Source organism: Scardinius erythrophthalmus (assembly GCF_964197995.2).
Source record: "Scardinius erythrophthalmus genome assembly, chromosome: 10".
NCBI lineage: Eukaryota > Metazoa > Chordata > Actinopteri > Cypriniformes > Leuciscidae > Scardinius > Scardinius erythrophthalmus.
The window spans coordinates 29119304-29135292 of record NC_138230.1 but is presented as its reverse complement, the minus strand read 5'-3'; the positions used below and the strand labels follow the sequence as shown (position 1 = coordinate 29135292).

The following is a 15989-nucleotide window of genomic DNA, read 5'->3' as shown; positions in this document are numbered from 1 at the left end:
GTGGCCTTGGGGAGGCTGCTTGACCTTTGCATATTAGGTCAAGGTTCTCAGATTACATTTAGAGTTATTTATATAGGACAGACAAGATATTTCATCACAATATTTAGCCGACTACCTGGAATACCGTTTTATTTTTGGAAGATAGAGTTATTCAGGCTTATATTTAAAAATGTATTTCAAGAACAGGGGGTATAGTAAGTGATGAAATGCATGAGATGGGGGATCAGTTGAGGAGAAATTTTGCTTGCTTTTTTGGAAGACCAGTGTAGGGGAATTTTAATTTTAAAAATAATTATTAGTGTTCTTTTTGGAGGACTAATGAAATAACGTAACAATAAATTATTACTTCTGATGGAAAGTAACTCGTTAACAACTTTGGCATTGATTTAAGTCTCTTCTCTTCTTCAGAACGGTAGCTTTATGTTTGGCTTATGGTGCGTTCACGTCATGTCGTAAAGATAGTATTTACTAGTTGAACGCACATGAATGCTGCCACAATGTCGTAAATACAAGTGGGAAGCTCGGGATTTTCTTTAAGCCCCGATCTTTACGAGTTGGGGACGTGTCAGTGAGAAGCATGGCGCAGTACCACAATACTTACAAGTATTTAGCAGTGATGCTGTCTGGATTTCCTTTTTACAGGAAAGCAAGCTAATTGCCTGCACAACATATGATGGCGTTATAATATAACAATATAATATGTAATGATAAAGTTTACAGTGGCTTCATAAATTAATTAAAAACATAAAAAAGCAAAACAAACCTGACGCACATTCCTTGTTCTTCATTTTCTAGAAGTAGAGTTTAAGAACCTTGCTGTATTTTTTATTTTTTTTTTGTAATTAATTAAGAGAAAGTGCACCCCCATCTAACTCAGACGAAAGTGACTTGAAAACTTCCCACACTTCCCACCAAATACGAACTTCCCAGGAGGATTTGAACCCACCATTGCAATTTTTGTTTATATTCAAAGTGATATATTTTCAACAGTTTGTATGCAGTAACTAAGAACCCTGGAAAGACATCGCTTACAGCAGAGACAGCTGAATCTAAATCTGTTGCTCATTTGACGTGGAGACAAGGAGTCACATTATTTTTCATATAAATCACTAACACATTTCTTTGTGGTACATTCTGTTACTGATACCTGTTTAAGTAAAACTAAGTATTGAAGGTAGCACGTTTATTTTTATTTACAGTAAGTAGTAGTTCATCAAAAAAAAAAAATATATATATATATATATATATATATACAGTACCAGTCAAAAGTTTGGAAACATTACTATTTTTAATGCTTTTGCAAGAAGTCTCTTATGCTCATCAAGCCTGCAGTAAAAAAAAACAAAAAACAAAAAAAAAAAACAGTAATATTATGAAATATTATTACAATTTAAAATAATGGTTCTCTTTTTTAATATACTTTAAAATGTAATTTATTTTTGTGATGCAAAGCTGAATTTTCATCAGCAAGTACTCCAGTCTTTGGTGTCTTATGATCCTTCAGAAATCATTCTAATATGATGATTTGATACTCGATGATTTGATGATTTGGAAACAGTTGTGCTGTTTAATATATTTTTTTGGAATACTTTTTTCAGGATTCATTGATGAGTAAAACGTTAACAGCATTTATTCATAAAAACAGCATTTATTCAAAATAAAAACATTTTTAACAATATAAATCGTTACCATCACCTTTTATCAATTTAACGCATCCTTGTTGAATTAAAGTACTAATTTCTAAAAAAAAAAATAGTTATTGTTCCCAAACTTTTGAACGGTAGTGTATATTGTTACAAAAGATTTCTATTCTAAATAAATACAGTTCTTTTTAACTTTTTATTCATCAAATAATCCTGAAAAAACCATCTCAGGTTATAAAAAAATATTAAGCAGCACAACTGTTTCCAACATTGATCATAAATCAGCATATTAGAATGATTTCTGAAGGATCATAAGACACCAAAGACTGGAGTACTTGCTGATGAAAATTCAGCTTTGCATCACAAAAATAAATTACTTTTAATAATAATTTTTAAAGTATATTAAAAAGAGAACCATTATTTTTTTTTTTTTTTTTTTTTTTTAACTGCAGGCTTGATGAGCATAAGAGACTTCTTTCAAAAGCTTTAAAAATAGTAGTGTTTCCAAACTTTTGACTGGTACTGTATATATATATTCTGTCATCATTTACTATTTATTTTTTTATTTTAGCCTCATGTGGTTTAAAACCTGCTATGACTCTATCTTATGTGGAACATAAAAGTAGATATTTAAAAAAAATAAAATAAAAAATTGTATGGGACACTGATCACCAGTAAGTCACTAAGATTTTTCAGTGTTTTTGGAAGAAGCCTCTTATGCTCAACAATTTTATGGTATGCAATTTTATGATATAAAAAAAGTGAAAACAGTAATTTATTGAAATATTATTACAATTTAAAAGAAGAACTGTTTTATATTTGTATATATTATCAAATGTATTTTATTCCTGTGATGTCAAGGCTGAATTTTCAGCATCATTACTCTTCAGTCTCCAGTATCACATGATCCTTCAGAAATCATTCTAATATGTGCTTTACTGCTTAAGAAACATTTGTTAATATTATCAATGTTGAAAAAAACTGCTTAATATGTTTATGGAAACCATGGTACATTTTTGTATGAATCTGAACATTCACTAAGATAATTAGTCCCATTCAAAAGAACAGCATTTATTTAAAATCCGTATTTTTTGGGGTTACAATGTAAAAGTCTTTACTGTCACATCAATTTAATGCATCCTTGCTGAATAAAAGTATTACTTTCTTTCAAAATATATCAAATGAATCTGGAAATATCTAGCTCTGCATCAGTGTTTTTGCAATGAATGTTGCATGTATTCTACATGCTGGAGCGTTTTACAGAGTAGGCGAACATGATCACAGTATCAATGCATCTCTGTGTCCCAGGCATTTTTGAAGACTGTCTTGACTCCACACGAAAAAGTCTGCACACAACACTTCTTGCTAGACTGTAGTGTCATTTCCCAAACCCACAGCCGTTTCATCCCCCTCAGAGCTCCCATCCTCTCCGTCACTGACAGCAACATGACATCTCTCTGCCTTTGATAATGCGCAGAGAAATATTCATCACTTCTGCCCTTGAGAAACAAACTTTGCTATAGAAATAACAGTGATACTTAGCTCCGAGCTGGTCGCCAACGCATTTTTAGCTCTCTGCTCTCAGAGCCACTGCAATTTTCTACACTTCAGCCATTGTGCGCCGCACTGCATTTTTCTTTTGTGTGAAATCTGATTGAAAGTGCTAGAAAGGGCTCGACTGGAGTGGATGAATAGGGCAGTGTTTATCTAAGAGAGAAGAGAGAGAAAATCTGTTTTAATTTAAAATGAGACGAGAAAGTCTCCTGACTGCGCCGCTTACCCACATCTCTCGTTGCGCTGTGCTGCATCGCATGCGTCAGAGGAACCAATGTGTGTTCATTTATACTCTCGCTCGCATCCTCTTTTAAAGGCTGCCGACTCAACCGGCATCTACTTCACCCACTATATAAAGGAACAAATTATTTATTCAGCAGCCTGCAAGGCACTCTACAGCCCTATGACCTGCCTGTCCAGGCCCAAAATAGAGACTGTCTGTGTGCAGCGCTGGACTAAGTGTTTCAAATCCCACCACACTGGAGTGCCCATTAGTTAAAGAGTGATCCTTACAAGAAAGGAAGTGCATATAAAGCAAAAGTTTGCTCAAAAATGAAAATACTAACATGATTTACTCACCCTAATGTTGGTCTAAACATGCATGACTTTCTTTTTCTTCACACCAAAAGAGAAGTCGGAATGATGTGTTGCTGGCCACTCTTTTTCATGCAATTAAGCTTTCAACGTCAAAAACTTTGTGTTCCAAGTCTTCTGAATGTATACAAGCTTTGTTTGAGGAACAGATTGAAATTGAAGTCAAAATAGTTAAATTCATCAGTTTGATTCACAAAAGAATCATTTAGATGATTTTGTGAACTGGATCAAATGATTTATTGAAACAATCTGTCTCAAAAGAATAATTGTTAATGAATAGCAAATTTTGCTCTGTTCCTCACATAGAGCTATTGCATAATGTGAGAAGACTTACGTATATAATGTATAAGCACAGAAGTAGAATATAGCACATAAGTCGTATGTATTACTTTTATACTTGCTTTTGAAGTTTGAAAGCTTCAGTTCCTGTTCATTGTACACCACTGTTCAAACATTTTGAGTTTGGCAAGATTGAAGTTTCTTACCAAGGCTTAATTAATTTGATCAAAAATACAGTAAAACAGTAATATTGTGAACAATTATTACAATTTAATAGATCCGATTTCTATTCCAGTATATTTTAAAATGTAATTTATTCCTGTGATGGCAAAGCTGAATTTTCAGCAGCCATTTTTCAGCAATCAAAGTATAAATTTCTTTTCAGACAATTGCAAGAAAAAGAGCATACAAACTCATGTTGTACTCCACAGATGAAATAAAATGAATAAAAAAATTACAGAATATACTGTATATTTTTTTTGTTTGTAATCTATTTTTTAAACCTTCCTTTTCTTTCCATTGGAAAGAGAGGAAGTTACAAGGGTTTTGGACTCCAGTAAACAGCATTACTCCATCAGAAGTGCAGTGCTTGAGTGATGTACGCTGAATCAGAAGAGTAGGTAATTAAAATCAGTGCATATTTGGAACACAACGAGCATACTAATAGATTCAGAGTACTGCACCAACGTTCTGGAGCATTCCGCTACTGCCTTCTGAACTATGACTCATGTCTGGCACGCTGTACTTAGCGCAGAGTTGCGTTTTTTTAGTGGTATTGTCTCTGGATATTGGTGTTGCTTGGATGTGGGGGATTAAATGACAGGTCTAATAGCATTCTGTAATCTAACTAATGGTGAAGCTTATTATAATAGTTCAGTGCAGTCAGCTATGCTTTAAGAGAGAAATATTATAGTGGCATTTGCTAAGGCAAGCATCACTATTGCTCATACTCAGGGTTCATAATTTGAACTAACCCGTTACCCTACGTAGAGACGCCTAGTAACTTGTAACTTGTGAAAGTTAAAGTAACTTGACCAAATGTAACAAACCCCCTATGGAACCACCCTGACACCTTAGCATTCACATTTCAACCACCTAGCAATGGCCTAACAACCACCTGAAAACCTTAGCAACCACATTGCAACGTTCTAATAATCACTAGCACTAGCAACCACCCAGATCATCCTAACAACCACTTAGCAACACCCTAGCAACCACCCTAACATGTCAGCATCCTCCCAGAGCACCCAACCACCCTAACACCTTAGCATCCACATACCATGCTAAAATTACACACTGGGAACCATTCAATGCACCCTAGTATCCACCACCTTAGCATCAACATAGCAACATGCTAAAATGCTTTAACATTGTGGCAAGGAATTTTGCGTGGTCAAATGCCGGTTGATTTTATTTATAATACATTAAATACTATTATTAACATATTAAATATAAGTTATATTAAGATACAAACTATCTGATTTTTTTAATATAATGTGATGGCCCTGCTTTGCCTTTAAAGTCAACATAAAATCAATATTGACAATTATTTTTTTTACATTTTATTTATGGAATATTGCAATATTTGTTATAAATTATTTATCTGTGCACATCATTATTGTTTTAAATTCATGTTCCCTTGTAATCTTTCATCAAAATAGCTTCCCCTCCCTCTTGTGATGACATCTTTTCTCTTCTCTGATAACGTGTTTACCAGCGTGAGGGCGGAACAAACTGTCGTCACTCACATGAGATCACAGAAATAGCAAACCACAATGACTTAATGATCCCATTGATTCCCGATGGACAAGATCATGTTCGAGAAACTCGGATGTACGTCACAATAGGGATGAAAAGACTATTGAAACTTCTGTTTATTGCTCTTTTTGTACGGTATAATGGTAAAGTGACGTATGGTAATGAATGGCACCATGTACCTTGAAAAAAATACTGATTTGTGACCCTGTCACATTTCACATTGTCACATTTCTTATTGGAAGGTCTATTTACCTTACTGTTGTGGTTGATTCTCTTCCCTGAATTTTCTGCACCTCTTTTATGGAGTGTGTCCCGCTCTACTGGGGTATGCCCTACTTACAGTGTGTGTGTGTGTGTCTTGAGATGCTAATAAGGCAGTCTTAGAGCTTTTACATGGAAGCAGGTCAGACGGATCCCCCTTGGTGAGAGGCTGTGATCTCTGCTGCTGTCTGAACACTGTGTGGAGGGTCCAACGGGCTGATCACAGCACGAATGCTCTGCTGAAATCAATGTACTGGGCGGATTTGATTTATACCATCTGTCCTAAAGTGGGACTGGATGATGAACCTTGCTACTAGGTTAGCAACATCAGTTGAGAAGGTGCAGGTGTCATTTCTCGCTTGTGCAGTGGTTCTCAACCAGGGGACCGGGGCCCTAGAGGTGACTAATGGCGCTTTTCCATTACCAGTACCAGCTCAACTCGACTCGGCTCGGCTCGGCTCGGCTCGCTTTTCGCTCCGTTTTCCATTGCAGATAGTACCTCCACAATAGTACCTGGTCGTTATAGCGACGCCGCAGGAAACTGCCGTGACTTAATCTTTTACGCGAGCCGCGCGAGACACACCCGCTACCCACACACACAGGACAATGGAGGAAATCGAGTGTATGCTGTTTTTGGATGTTTTTGTTTTTGTTTTTGCTGTTTTTTATTCAGGATACTCCGTCTGGCGCGTGCAATGATGACGCAGTGAATAGTGACGATTCTCTCTGACCAGTCAGCAGTCTGCCGTGTTTTCACGTCACATTTTAGTATCGCCTCAGCTCGCTTAGAACCTCGCCGGAGGTGGTACAAAAAAAGTACCTGGAAGCAGGTACAGGTACAACTTTTACACAGTGGAAAACCAAACAGAGCCGAGTCGAGTCGAGCCGAGGCGAGCTGGTACTGTGTAGTGGAAAAGCGCCATAAGATGTTTTAATATTACACAAACCTGGATGTTTATCATTTTATTTTTTATTTCTGGAAATTTCATCTTATACACTACTGGTCAACAATTTTTGTTTACTTTTTTTATGTTTTTGAAAGAAGTTTCTTATGCTCACCAAGGCTGCAGTTATTTGATAAAAAATATAGTAAAAATTGTGAAATTATGGAATATTATTACAATTTAAAATATGTTTTCTATATTTTAAAATGTAAATCATTACTGTCAAATGAATCAAAGCTGAATTTTTAGCAGCCATGTCACATGATCCTTCAGAAATCAATATACTGATTTGCTGCAAAAAAATCGTATTATCAATGTTGAATAAAACAGTTGTACTGCTTCATTTTTTAAAAAATTCTTTAATGAATAAAAAGTTCAAAAGAACTGCAATTTTTTTAAATAGAAATATTTTGTAACATTAAACAATAACATTTACTGTTATTTTGTAACAGCAAATGTCTTGTTTGTCACTTTTGATCATTTTAATGCGTCCTCGCTACATACAGTAAAAGTATTGATTTTATAAAATCTTTTTTTTTAAATGGTAATGAAACCCGGATTCTACATAAAACTGAAGCAGCTGTTTTCAACATGGATAATATTAAGAAATGTCTCAAATCAGCATAACAAAATGATTTTTGAAGGATTATGTGACACTGAAGACTGAAGGCAGGATGTAGGTGGTTTCCAATTTATTGATGTGCAGTTGCTTAGAATGTTCTAGGTGGTTTCTAGGGCATTGCTCTGCTGGCAAGGTGTGTTTACACAGATTTTAAACAGATTTTAATAGCACAGTGGTTGGCGTAAATGCTGTATTAACTTTAGGTATATATTATGTCCTAGCTACATAGTAAATAAAAACACTAAAAATACATAGCATTTCAAAATACAATGATTACACTGTTTAAAAGCCTCAGAAACCTTAAATACTACATAACACAGGAACAGTCAGACATGACAGAAAGTGATCTGACTTGTGATTCAGTAAGCGAGTAATTAATTCAGTAATTACTGTCACTGACTGTTTTTGATGAATTGGAAAAAAGACTAGGGTCATATCATAAGAGTCATTCTCACCCCCTTTGCTGCCTGCAATACAATATTGATATTTTCACATTGAATTTAAACCGCAAGCTAAAATATAATTTCTTCTGTAGTGGCACTGTAGATTCAGTGTTTAGTACAATGTTCCATTCACATGGGTAGATAAATGCAGGTGTTAAAGGTGCTCCAAGCGATGTTGGGTGACATCACTTGTTGTTGACGTTCGAAGTATTGTCAAACAAAATGGAGGCTAGCTCGACCCTCCCTCCTCCTCGTCCCGTCCCCTCCCCCTCCCTTCCGTGCTTCCTGAAACAGTCATGAACCATTTAGAAAAACCAAACTGGATTTACGCACCTGTCCAGAAAAAACAGAGCCACCTGAATGTCAGATTGGAAGCCCTTCTGCCGGAGGAGTTTTCGTCACCTTTTGAACGTTTTTCCGATGTAAATTCGGGACTTCGCGTTCCTTCTCCTTTTCCCTCTTCTTTGTTATTTGTTCATCGGAACGTCGTCTCTTTGGTCGTGTGTCGGCCATATCAAAATTCTCAAGAATATAATTTTTTAACGTTAGTCGTTGTCATTGTCTTGGACATCTCTCCTCTAGCTAACTTCCCTCTTCATGCGTCTCTCTTCTCCACTCCTCACACCCCCCTTCATGTGCACACGCACTAACCCCCCAACCCCCACCCCCAAATCATTCTTGTCGGTTATTGGCTGGAACACTGTTTGTTATGTTTGGTGGTCCAGGCTGGGCCAGTTTGTTTTTCTTGCTGTTTGTGGAGCCTGGGCTGTCTACAGAGACCCTGTTTTTTTTACAGTGTGTTCAGGGGACAGGCACTTCACTTGTAATGTGAAGTGATTATTAACAAAAGAGAAGATTTAAGCTCCCTGCGGTTTTGTCAAAATACAATTTTGATGGATTGACATTTAAAATGTAAGAAATTAAGTGATAAATATTAGTATTGTAATTTTACAGTTATGTAAAATAAAGTAATTATTATAATAAAAAAATGTTTTTAATGTACAATGAAATATTACAATATTAATGTTTCTAATTTTGTAATTTATATATTTTTATTTAATATATTTTATTATTATTATTATTATTATACAGCCATACTGATATACAATCACAACATTTTGGCCAAATTGTGCAGCCCAACAAACATGAACAGCAAACAGGGAATTTCTTTTATCACATTTTAAATTCTCAATTGCAATTTTTATCAGAAAAATCGCAATTCGATTTTTTCCTCAAATCGTGAAGCCCTGGGGACATTGCTTACTATGCTTTTTTTTTTTTTTGTAGATACTATATATTATTTTATTTTTTTAGATATCTGCATGGGCTATTAAAAAAACCCCTCATAAAACAAATTTTAACATAAAAAATATACACTTTTTTATACATTTTTATATAATTGTAGTACACCCACTTAATTAACGCCAATCAACTTCAGTGTATTATATTTCACTGACTGTAGGTGGCGCTATGTTCTCACTGTCACACAGATGCATTTATGCACACATGCTCACAAGGCCCTGAGTTAATCTGTCTGCTTGAGAAAGAGACTGGACTGTTGTGTCTTCCTCAACACACACACACACACACACACACACACACACACACACACCAGATTTATGAATATTTGTGAACATGCCCACACTTGCTCAGAGCCCCCCCCCCCCAGACACACACATGCATGCAATTGCTGCATATACATGCTGAGACAGCCAAGTTGTATATGCTGATACATCATATCGAGAGAGGTTTATTTCACTGGGATATTGTGTTGCTTTGTTCTTGGAGTTTGCCGGGGCAAAGAGGAAGATGATTATGCCGAAATCCAGTCTTGCACTCGGAGAAGGAGTTCCCAAGCCGTACAATTGGTAGGCAATAACCGTCAGGCAGCCAGTAATCAGCTAAGTACCATAATCCTCCTTGCAGGGTAAAGTCGTGCTTGACCTCCAGCTAAATACAGCCTGTGATAACAGCATTAAATGGTAACACTGCTCTCCAGTCCCAGAAGCCTTTGCTCCTCGTGCGTTCGGCCTCTCGGCACCTGTCGGCACCTCTCGGCCCACTTCGGCTTTCTAGAATTGACTCTTCGCTCTGGTGCGGCCTGACCGTAATGCCTCCGTGTGTGAGGGCATGCTGGGAGGGGTGGATGATGTGCTAAGCTAGCAGCTGCTGTACTACGGGAGTAGTGCTTGTGTTTTCTGTAGTGGTGACCTGGTTTCCCCCCAGCTGGACCTCTTCAGCCCTTCAGCGTAGCGGTGTGGTGCACAGTGCTCAAACAGGGATTTGTGGTTGATGCAGCCAGGCACTCAACATGCTCGCGCCCGCAGCCCAGATGTGCAGCTCTTGACTGACAGGTGCGTGCATGCGTGACGCGCTCAGCCGTAGAAGATTTTTTTTTTTTTGCCTGTGCAGCGTTTGTGTGACAGTTGAGTGGCTCTCACTGAATGCTGCTTAGTTGACGGTTTTGTGACAGGCGTACAGATGTTTCGAGACGAGTAATTATAACGCCTGAGTAATGCCCGCACAGAGCCGACCGTACAGTTAGGAAAGCTTATCATGCTAGTGGTGAGGTTTGCATAGATATAGAATTTAAACATTCAGTTTGTCTTCCTCTTTTTGTCTCTCTATGCTGTTTTGAGCATCCTAATGGGGTTGAGTTCCTTTCTATGCAGTATCAATGCCCTGAATGTGAACATATTATATTACTATAATACACACATTGTTATAATATACACTACTATTCAAAGGTTTGAGGTCAGTAAGATTTTTAAAAAACTTTTATTCAAAAAGAATGTGTCAATTTGATCAAATGTGACAGTAAACCGTTTAGAATGTTTTAGAATATTTCTATTTCAAATAAATGCTGTTTTTTAAACTTTATAGACTATTCATTAAAGAATTCTGAAAAATCATGGTTTCCACAAAAATATGAAGTGTTTTCAATAATAAGAAATGTTTCTTGAGTAGCAAATCAGCATATTAGAATGATCTTGTGACTCTGAAGACTGCAATAATGGCTTCTTTTACGTTTAAAATATATTCAAATAGAAAATGTTTAAATATTTCAGAATATTACTGTTTTTACTGTACTTTTTAACAAATAAATTCAGCAACTTCAGAGACTTCTTTAAAATATATTTTCTAATGTGTTGTATGTTCTAAAACTAGATGTGGTGTTTTTATTTGACTACATTCCATCCTATTTTTGTAACATTTCACAGTTACTCCAGTGACATTATTTTTCCTGTTTTAAATAAATTGCGTTTATTTACAAATATCATCTGAAAATGTATTACTATTCATTTGAATTGTTATATATTTAAATTGCTTCATGACCATTGCTAAATAAACATAACACAAGCTGAATTGGATTTTAAAATATGGTGGGACAAAGTGATTTGATTCAACTCCAACTCAAGCACTATTTCAGTGGAAAGGAGGAATCTGTGTTTTATTTGGGATCTTTAATTCCATAGCCAATGTAAGGAATTTCTATACACAAATAGTGCAATACTGATTTTTTTTCTGGGTCTTTTCACAGTCTAGCATCTGTGCTCAAGATGGCCATTATTTTAAAGCAAACAACCTATGATGTTGTAATTGTGTACTGTACACGTACAGAATGTTTTAAAATATTATCCTGCTGTGTCGGGCTGATCTGTTTGAAAAGCTCATAGAGCTTTGCATGTGGTAAACATTGCAATCATGCATATGATAGCCCAATGGTTGATGTCACATTTTAGACATTTAGCAGTCATTTAGTGCTGGAATATGGTACAGCTCAATATGGCACTGCTGCTGACTCTGCACAATAATTTAATGATGTATTGCCTGTGTCAATAAAAGTAAAATGTTTGCCCATGCAAAAACTCCCCACTGTATGGGATTGTGGGTAGTTGCCAAAATTTTCTCGGTGCTTCACTGATGCTCAGTGCATACTTCTCAACAAGTCACATGATTTGAAGTATCATTCGTGCCTTGAACACAAAGAATGAGAGCTGAGTTACACGCTGAAGTTTTATTTAGGGTTTATTTAGGGTTATGGGTTTGCTCAAATCGTTAACCGTAAGTGTGAGCAATATTAAAAGTAAGGTTTACTTTTACAATCACACCCATCCCATTGTCTCCTTTTTGAACCAGTGCTGGAGAGTGGCATCTGCTGTAAGTGACACTGGCTGGCATGACATGACAGGTAATAAGAAAGAAAGAAAGAAAGAAAGAAAGAAAGAAAGAAAGAAAGAAAGAAAGAAAGAAAGAAAGAAAGAAAGAAAGAAAGGGAGGTAAATAAACTCAGTGTGACATAATTCCCCCATGATTGTGGCTAGAGACAAACTCTCTGCTCTTCAAGGTTAACCACAATGAAAGCTATGGCTCAAGGGTCTGTTATGGTAGACTGGTCCTAGGACCACCGAACCCGATCCAACTGCCCACTCTCACAGTCCCTGTGGGCTCCTCACGATGAAAGAGCTCCAGGGCAGGAACAACAGTGATGCTTGTTGACGTATGCCTGCTTAAACAAGAGAGTCCTGAAGCCAAATGGATATCGACTCTTGGGCAGTGAACTTGAGGTGACTGTTTGCGTCAAACAGTTTAGTATGATGGTCTAGTAATTACGCATAGATCAGGATGGCTTACTAGTTCAGGTTTTTTTTTTAATGCCAATAATATTTTTGTGGATAAAGGTTAATTTATTCTGTGTGAGAAAAAAAGTGTGACTTTGTTTCCAAAATTAAATAATTGGCTGTATTGTAATTGTAATGAATATTTTAATTGTAATAAAAAATATTTATTTTGTATTTATCTCTGTAATTTTATACCCTCTGGAGTTGTCTGTTTTTCCTGCCTATTAGAGTAATATTAGATGTTGCAACCTGAGAAACATTTCCCAATAAAACATTTCCCCACAAAACTGTATGTAGATTTATTTTTTTACTATTAAAAATTGAGGCTGCCCATATAATTAAATAATCATGATTATTCTCATGATTTCTGACCAGTCTTTAGCATCCTGCACCATTAACATCCTGAGAACCTGTTCCAGTTTTTGCATCCAGCTGTTTTTGAACAGAAGAATGCATCCTATGTGAAACACATCTGAACTGTGTAAATCAGAGTAATATACAGGGCTTCCTTAAAGGGATACTCCACTTTTTTTGGAAATAGGCTCATTTTACAACTCCCCCAGAGTTAAACAGTTGAGTTTTACCGTTTTCAAATCCATTGAGCCGATCTCCGGGTCTGGCAGTACCACTTTTAGCATAGATCATTGAATCGGACGAGACCATTAGCATCTCTATCAAAAAAATGACCAAAGAGTTTCGATATTTTTCCTATTTAAAACTTGACTCTTCTGTAGTTACATCATGTACTAAGCACAACGGAAAATGTAAAGTTGCAATTTTCTAGGCTGATATGGCTAGGAACTATACTATCATTCCTGCGTAATAATCAAGAAACTTTGCTGCCTTACCATGAGCGCAGCAGGCGTAATGATATGAAGCAGCGCCTGAAAATAGTCCCCAGCTCGGTAACCAATGAGTCCAGCTGGGGACTATTTTCAGGTGCTGCGTCATATCATTACGCCTGCTGCACTCATGGTACGGCAGCAAAGTTTGGATTCGAAAACGGTAAAACTCAACTGTTCAAGTCTGGGGGAGTTGTAAAATGAGCCTATTTCCAAAAAAAGTGGAGTATCCCTTTAAGGCAGATTAGTTGTTCAGACAACTCACCCTCTAGTTAATTTTTAAAGTATGTAGTTTTACACATCTCTTATCTGAATTGCTTGAAGAGAAAAGGAGGTGCCCAAAGCTCATTTGTGATTGTCTACATTTGTTTATTTGCTTTAGACTTGCCTCACTGTATTGACCAGTCACACTGACATTATTTTCTTTTTCCATTCTTAGAAACAGAAGCCCATCAGCATCCAGAGACCCAAACGCGGCATATAACCAAAGGGAGGGGGAAGGAGGATTGCAGTATGCCCCGCCTGAAGGTGGCATGCCTCGCTCTCCGTCCGACTACGGACGTGACCCTGGCCGTTCGCCAAGGAGTTCAAGAATGTACAATGAGGTGGGAGATTATCGAGACAGTCGAGGACGCTGGCACTCGCAAGGCCAGCGTTTGGACGGCCAGTTAGACGACTATGAACTCCAGAGGCGCCGTGAGGAGGAATACCAGGCCCGTTACCGCAGTGACCCCAACCTGGCGCGCTACCCAGTCAAACCCCAGCCCTACGAGGAGCAGATGCGCATCCACGCCCAGGTGTCACGGGCACGGCATGAGCGGCGCCATAGTGACGTCTCACTTGCTTATACAGAACTTGACGAGCCTCTGCATGGCCCCGGTGTGCGGAAGTCGCGCCTCCCTCTATTGGGAGGTCCAAGTCAACTCTCATATTCTGATGACAGGAGCTCACCGGGACATCGGATGTCGAATCATAGCCCACCAACACCACACCGCAGCCCTGTGCTGGGTGAAAGTCGGCGAGGACTGGCGGAGCCAACAAGAAAACCCATACCCCAACAGCACCACTTAGACCCTAGCTCAGCTATGCGCAGGAACAATCGGGACAAAATGGATAGCATGCTGCGAAATGACTCCCTAAGCTCAGACCAATCCGAATCAGTTCGGCCTCCTCCACCTCGACCCAACCGAAGCAAACGCCTTGGCAAGCTCAGAACCATGGGCAGCTTCAGCAGCTCGGAGGAGGAGTTGGCCACCACGCCAGAGTACACCAGCTGTGAGGATGTGGAGCTGGAAAGTGAGTCCATCAGTGAAAAAGGTAAACGTTGCTGGCTGAAAATGAAAATGAAATCATTTCATTGTTGATTAAGAACATTTGCAGTGTTTCAGTGAGAAAAGTAATCTCAGATGTAACTCCTGTTATATCAGTTGCCTAGAAAGAGCTGCACCTTCATGGTTGACCTTCATGGTGCTCCAGAGCTGATGGTGGCAGCAGAGAGTTTAATGATGTTGTATAGATTGTTTAGGGAGACAAATAAAAGCTAGTGAAACAAAGGCTGCTTCTGAAATCGCATACTTCTCCTCTATATAGTAGGTGAAAAACAAAAGTAGTATGTTCAAATTCACAGAACTCATAAAAGAGTCGGCAAAAAGTACCCGGATTACCTATGTCTACCGACGAGTTTCTGATGTGTGCATATGATGGACACTTTACTATCCCATGAGGCCACGGTAGAGGATTCATGAATGGTGGAGAAGCGACTTAACAGATGCTTGTAGGTCACATACTAATGACAACATGGTGAATGTAGTAGGCCATTGTCCTGATTACATTCATACTACACATACTATATAGAACATACTTTTTCAGCGGTTGTGAATTACTTATTCAAAATAAGGACCTACTCAAGAGATTATGCGATTTCGGACAGCCATAGGCTGCATCCAAAAGCTGAAAAATTATGCCTTCCCAAGTGTAGGAAGGAAACAAGGCAATCCCGAATCCAGTGATTCTGCCACATTCTGTCTGCTGAGATACCTTAATCCAATGGATTTTTGAAGGCAGCATAGATGTATTCTTTGTTGCCCATATACAATTAGCCTGTGCTGAAAGTTTTGGTTGGTGGTCAGTTTGTGTGTAAATTAGGGCTTGCATAGACTAGTCGAGTAGTCGATAGATCGACTACTTCAACCACTAGTCGACGCTGTCGGAAACAATCGACTACTCGAGCGTCCATTAAACATAAATTAATTAAAAATGGCGAACGTCACCAACAGACACCACGCGTCAGATGTGTGGAAGAATTTCATCAAGGATGACAAAAATATTGTAATTTGGCCAACTCTGCAAGAGGCCGTTCACATATTGCTTCTAAAAACGTGTGGAAAGCGCGCGCGGCCGTGCCGCTGTCTCCTACAAGCGCTTGCG

General features: G+C 37.9%; 1 protein-coding gene across 1 annotated transcript in view; it reads left to right on the top strand.

Annotated features, from left to right (window-relative positions):
- rims2b (regulating synaptic membrane exocytosis 2b) overlaps positions 1-15989 on the top strand; it is a 181343-nt gene that overhangs the window by 64017 nt on the left and 101337 nt on the right. Inside the window, exon 5 of the mRNA XM_081376541.1 lies at positions 14002-14879. Coding sequence (XP_081232667.1) covers positions 14002-14879 — 878 coding nt within the window. The remainder of the gene's footprint in view (positions 1-14001; positions 14880-15989) is intronic.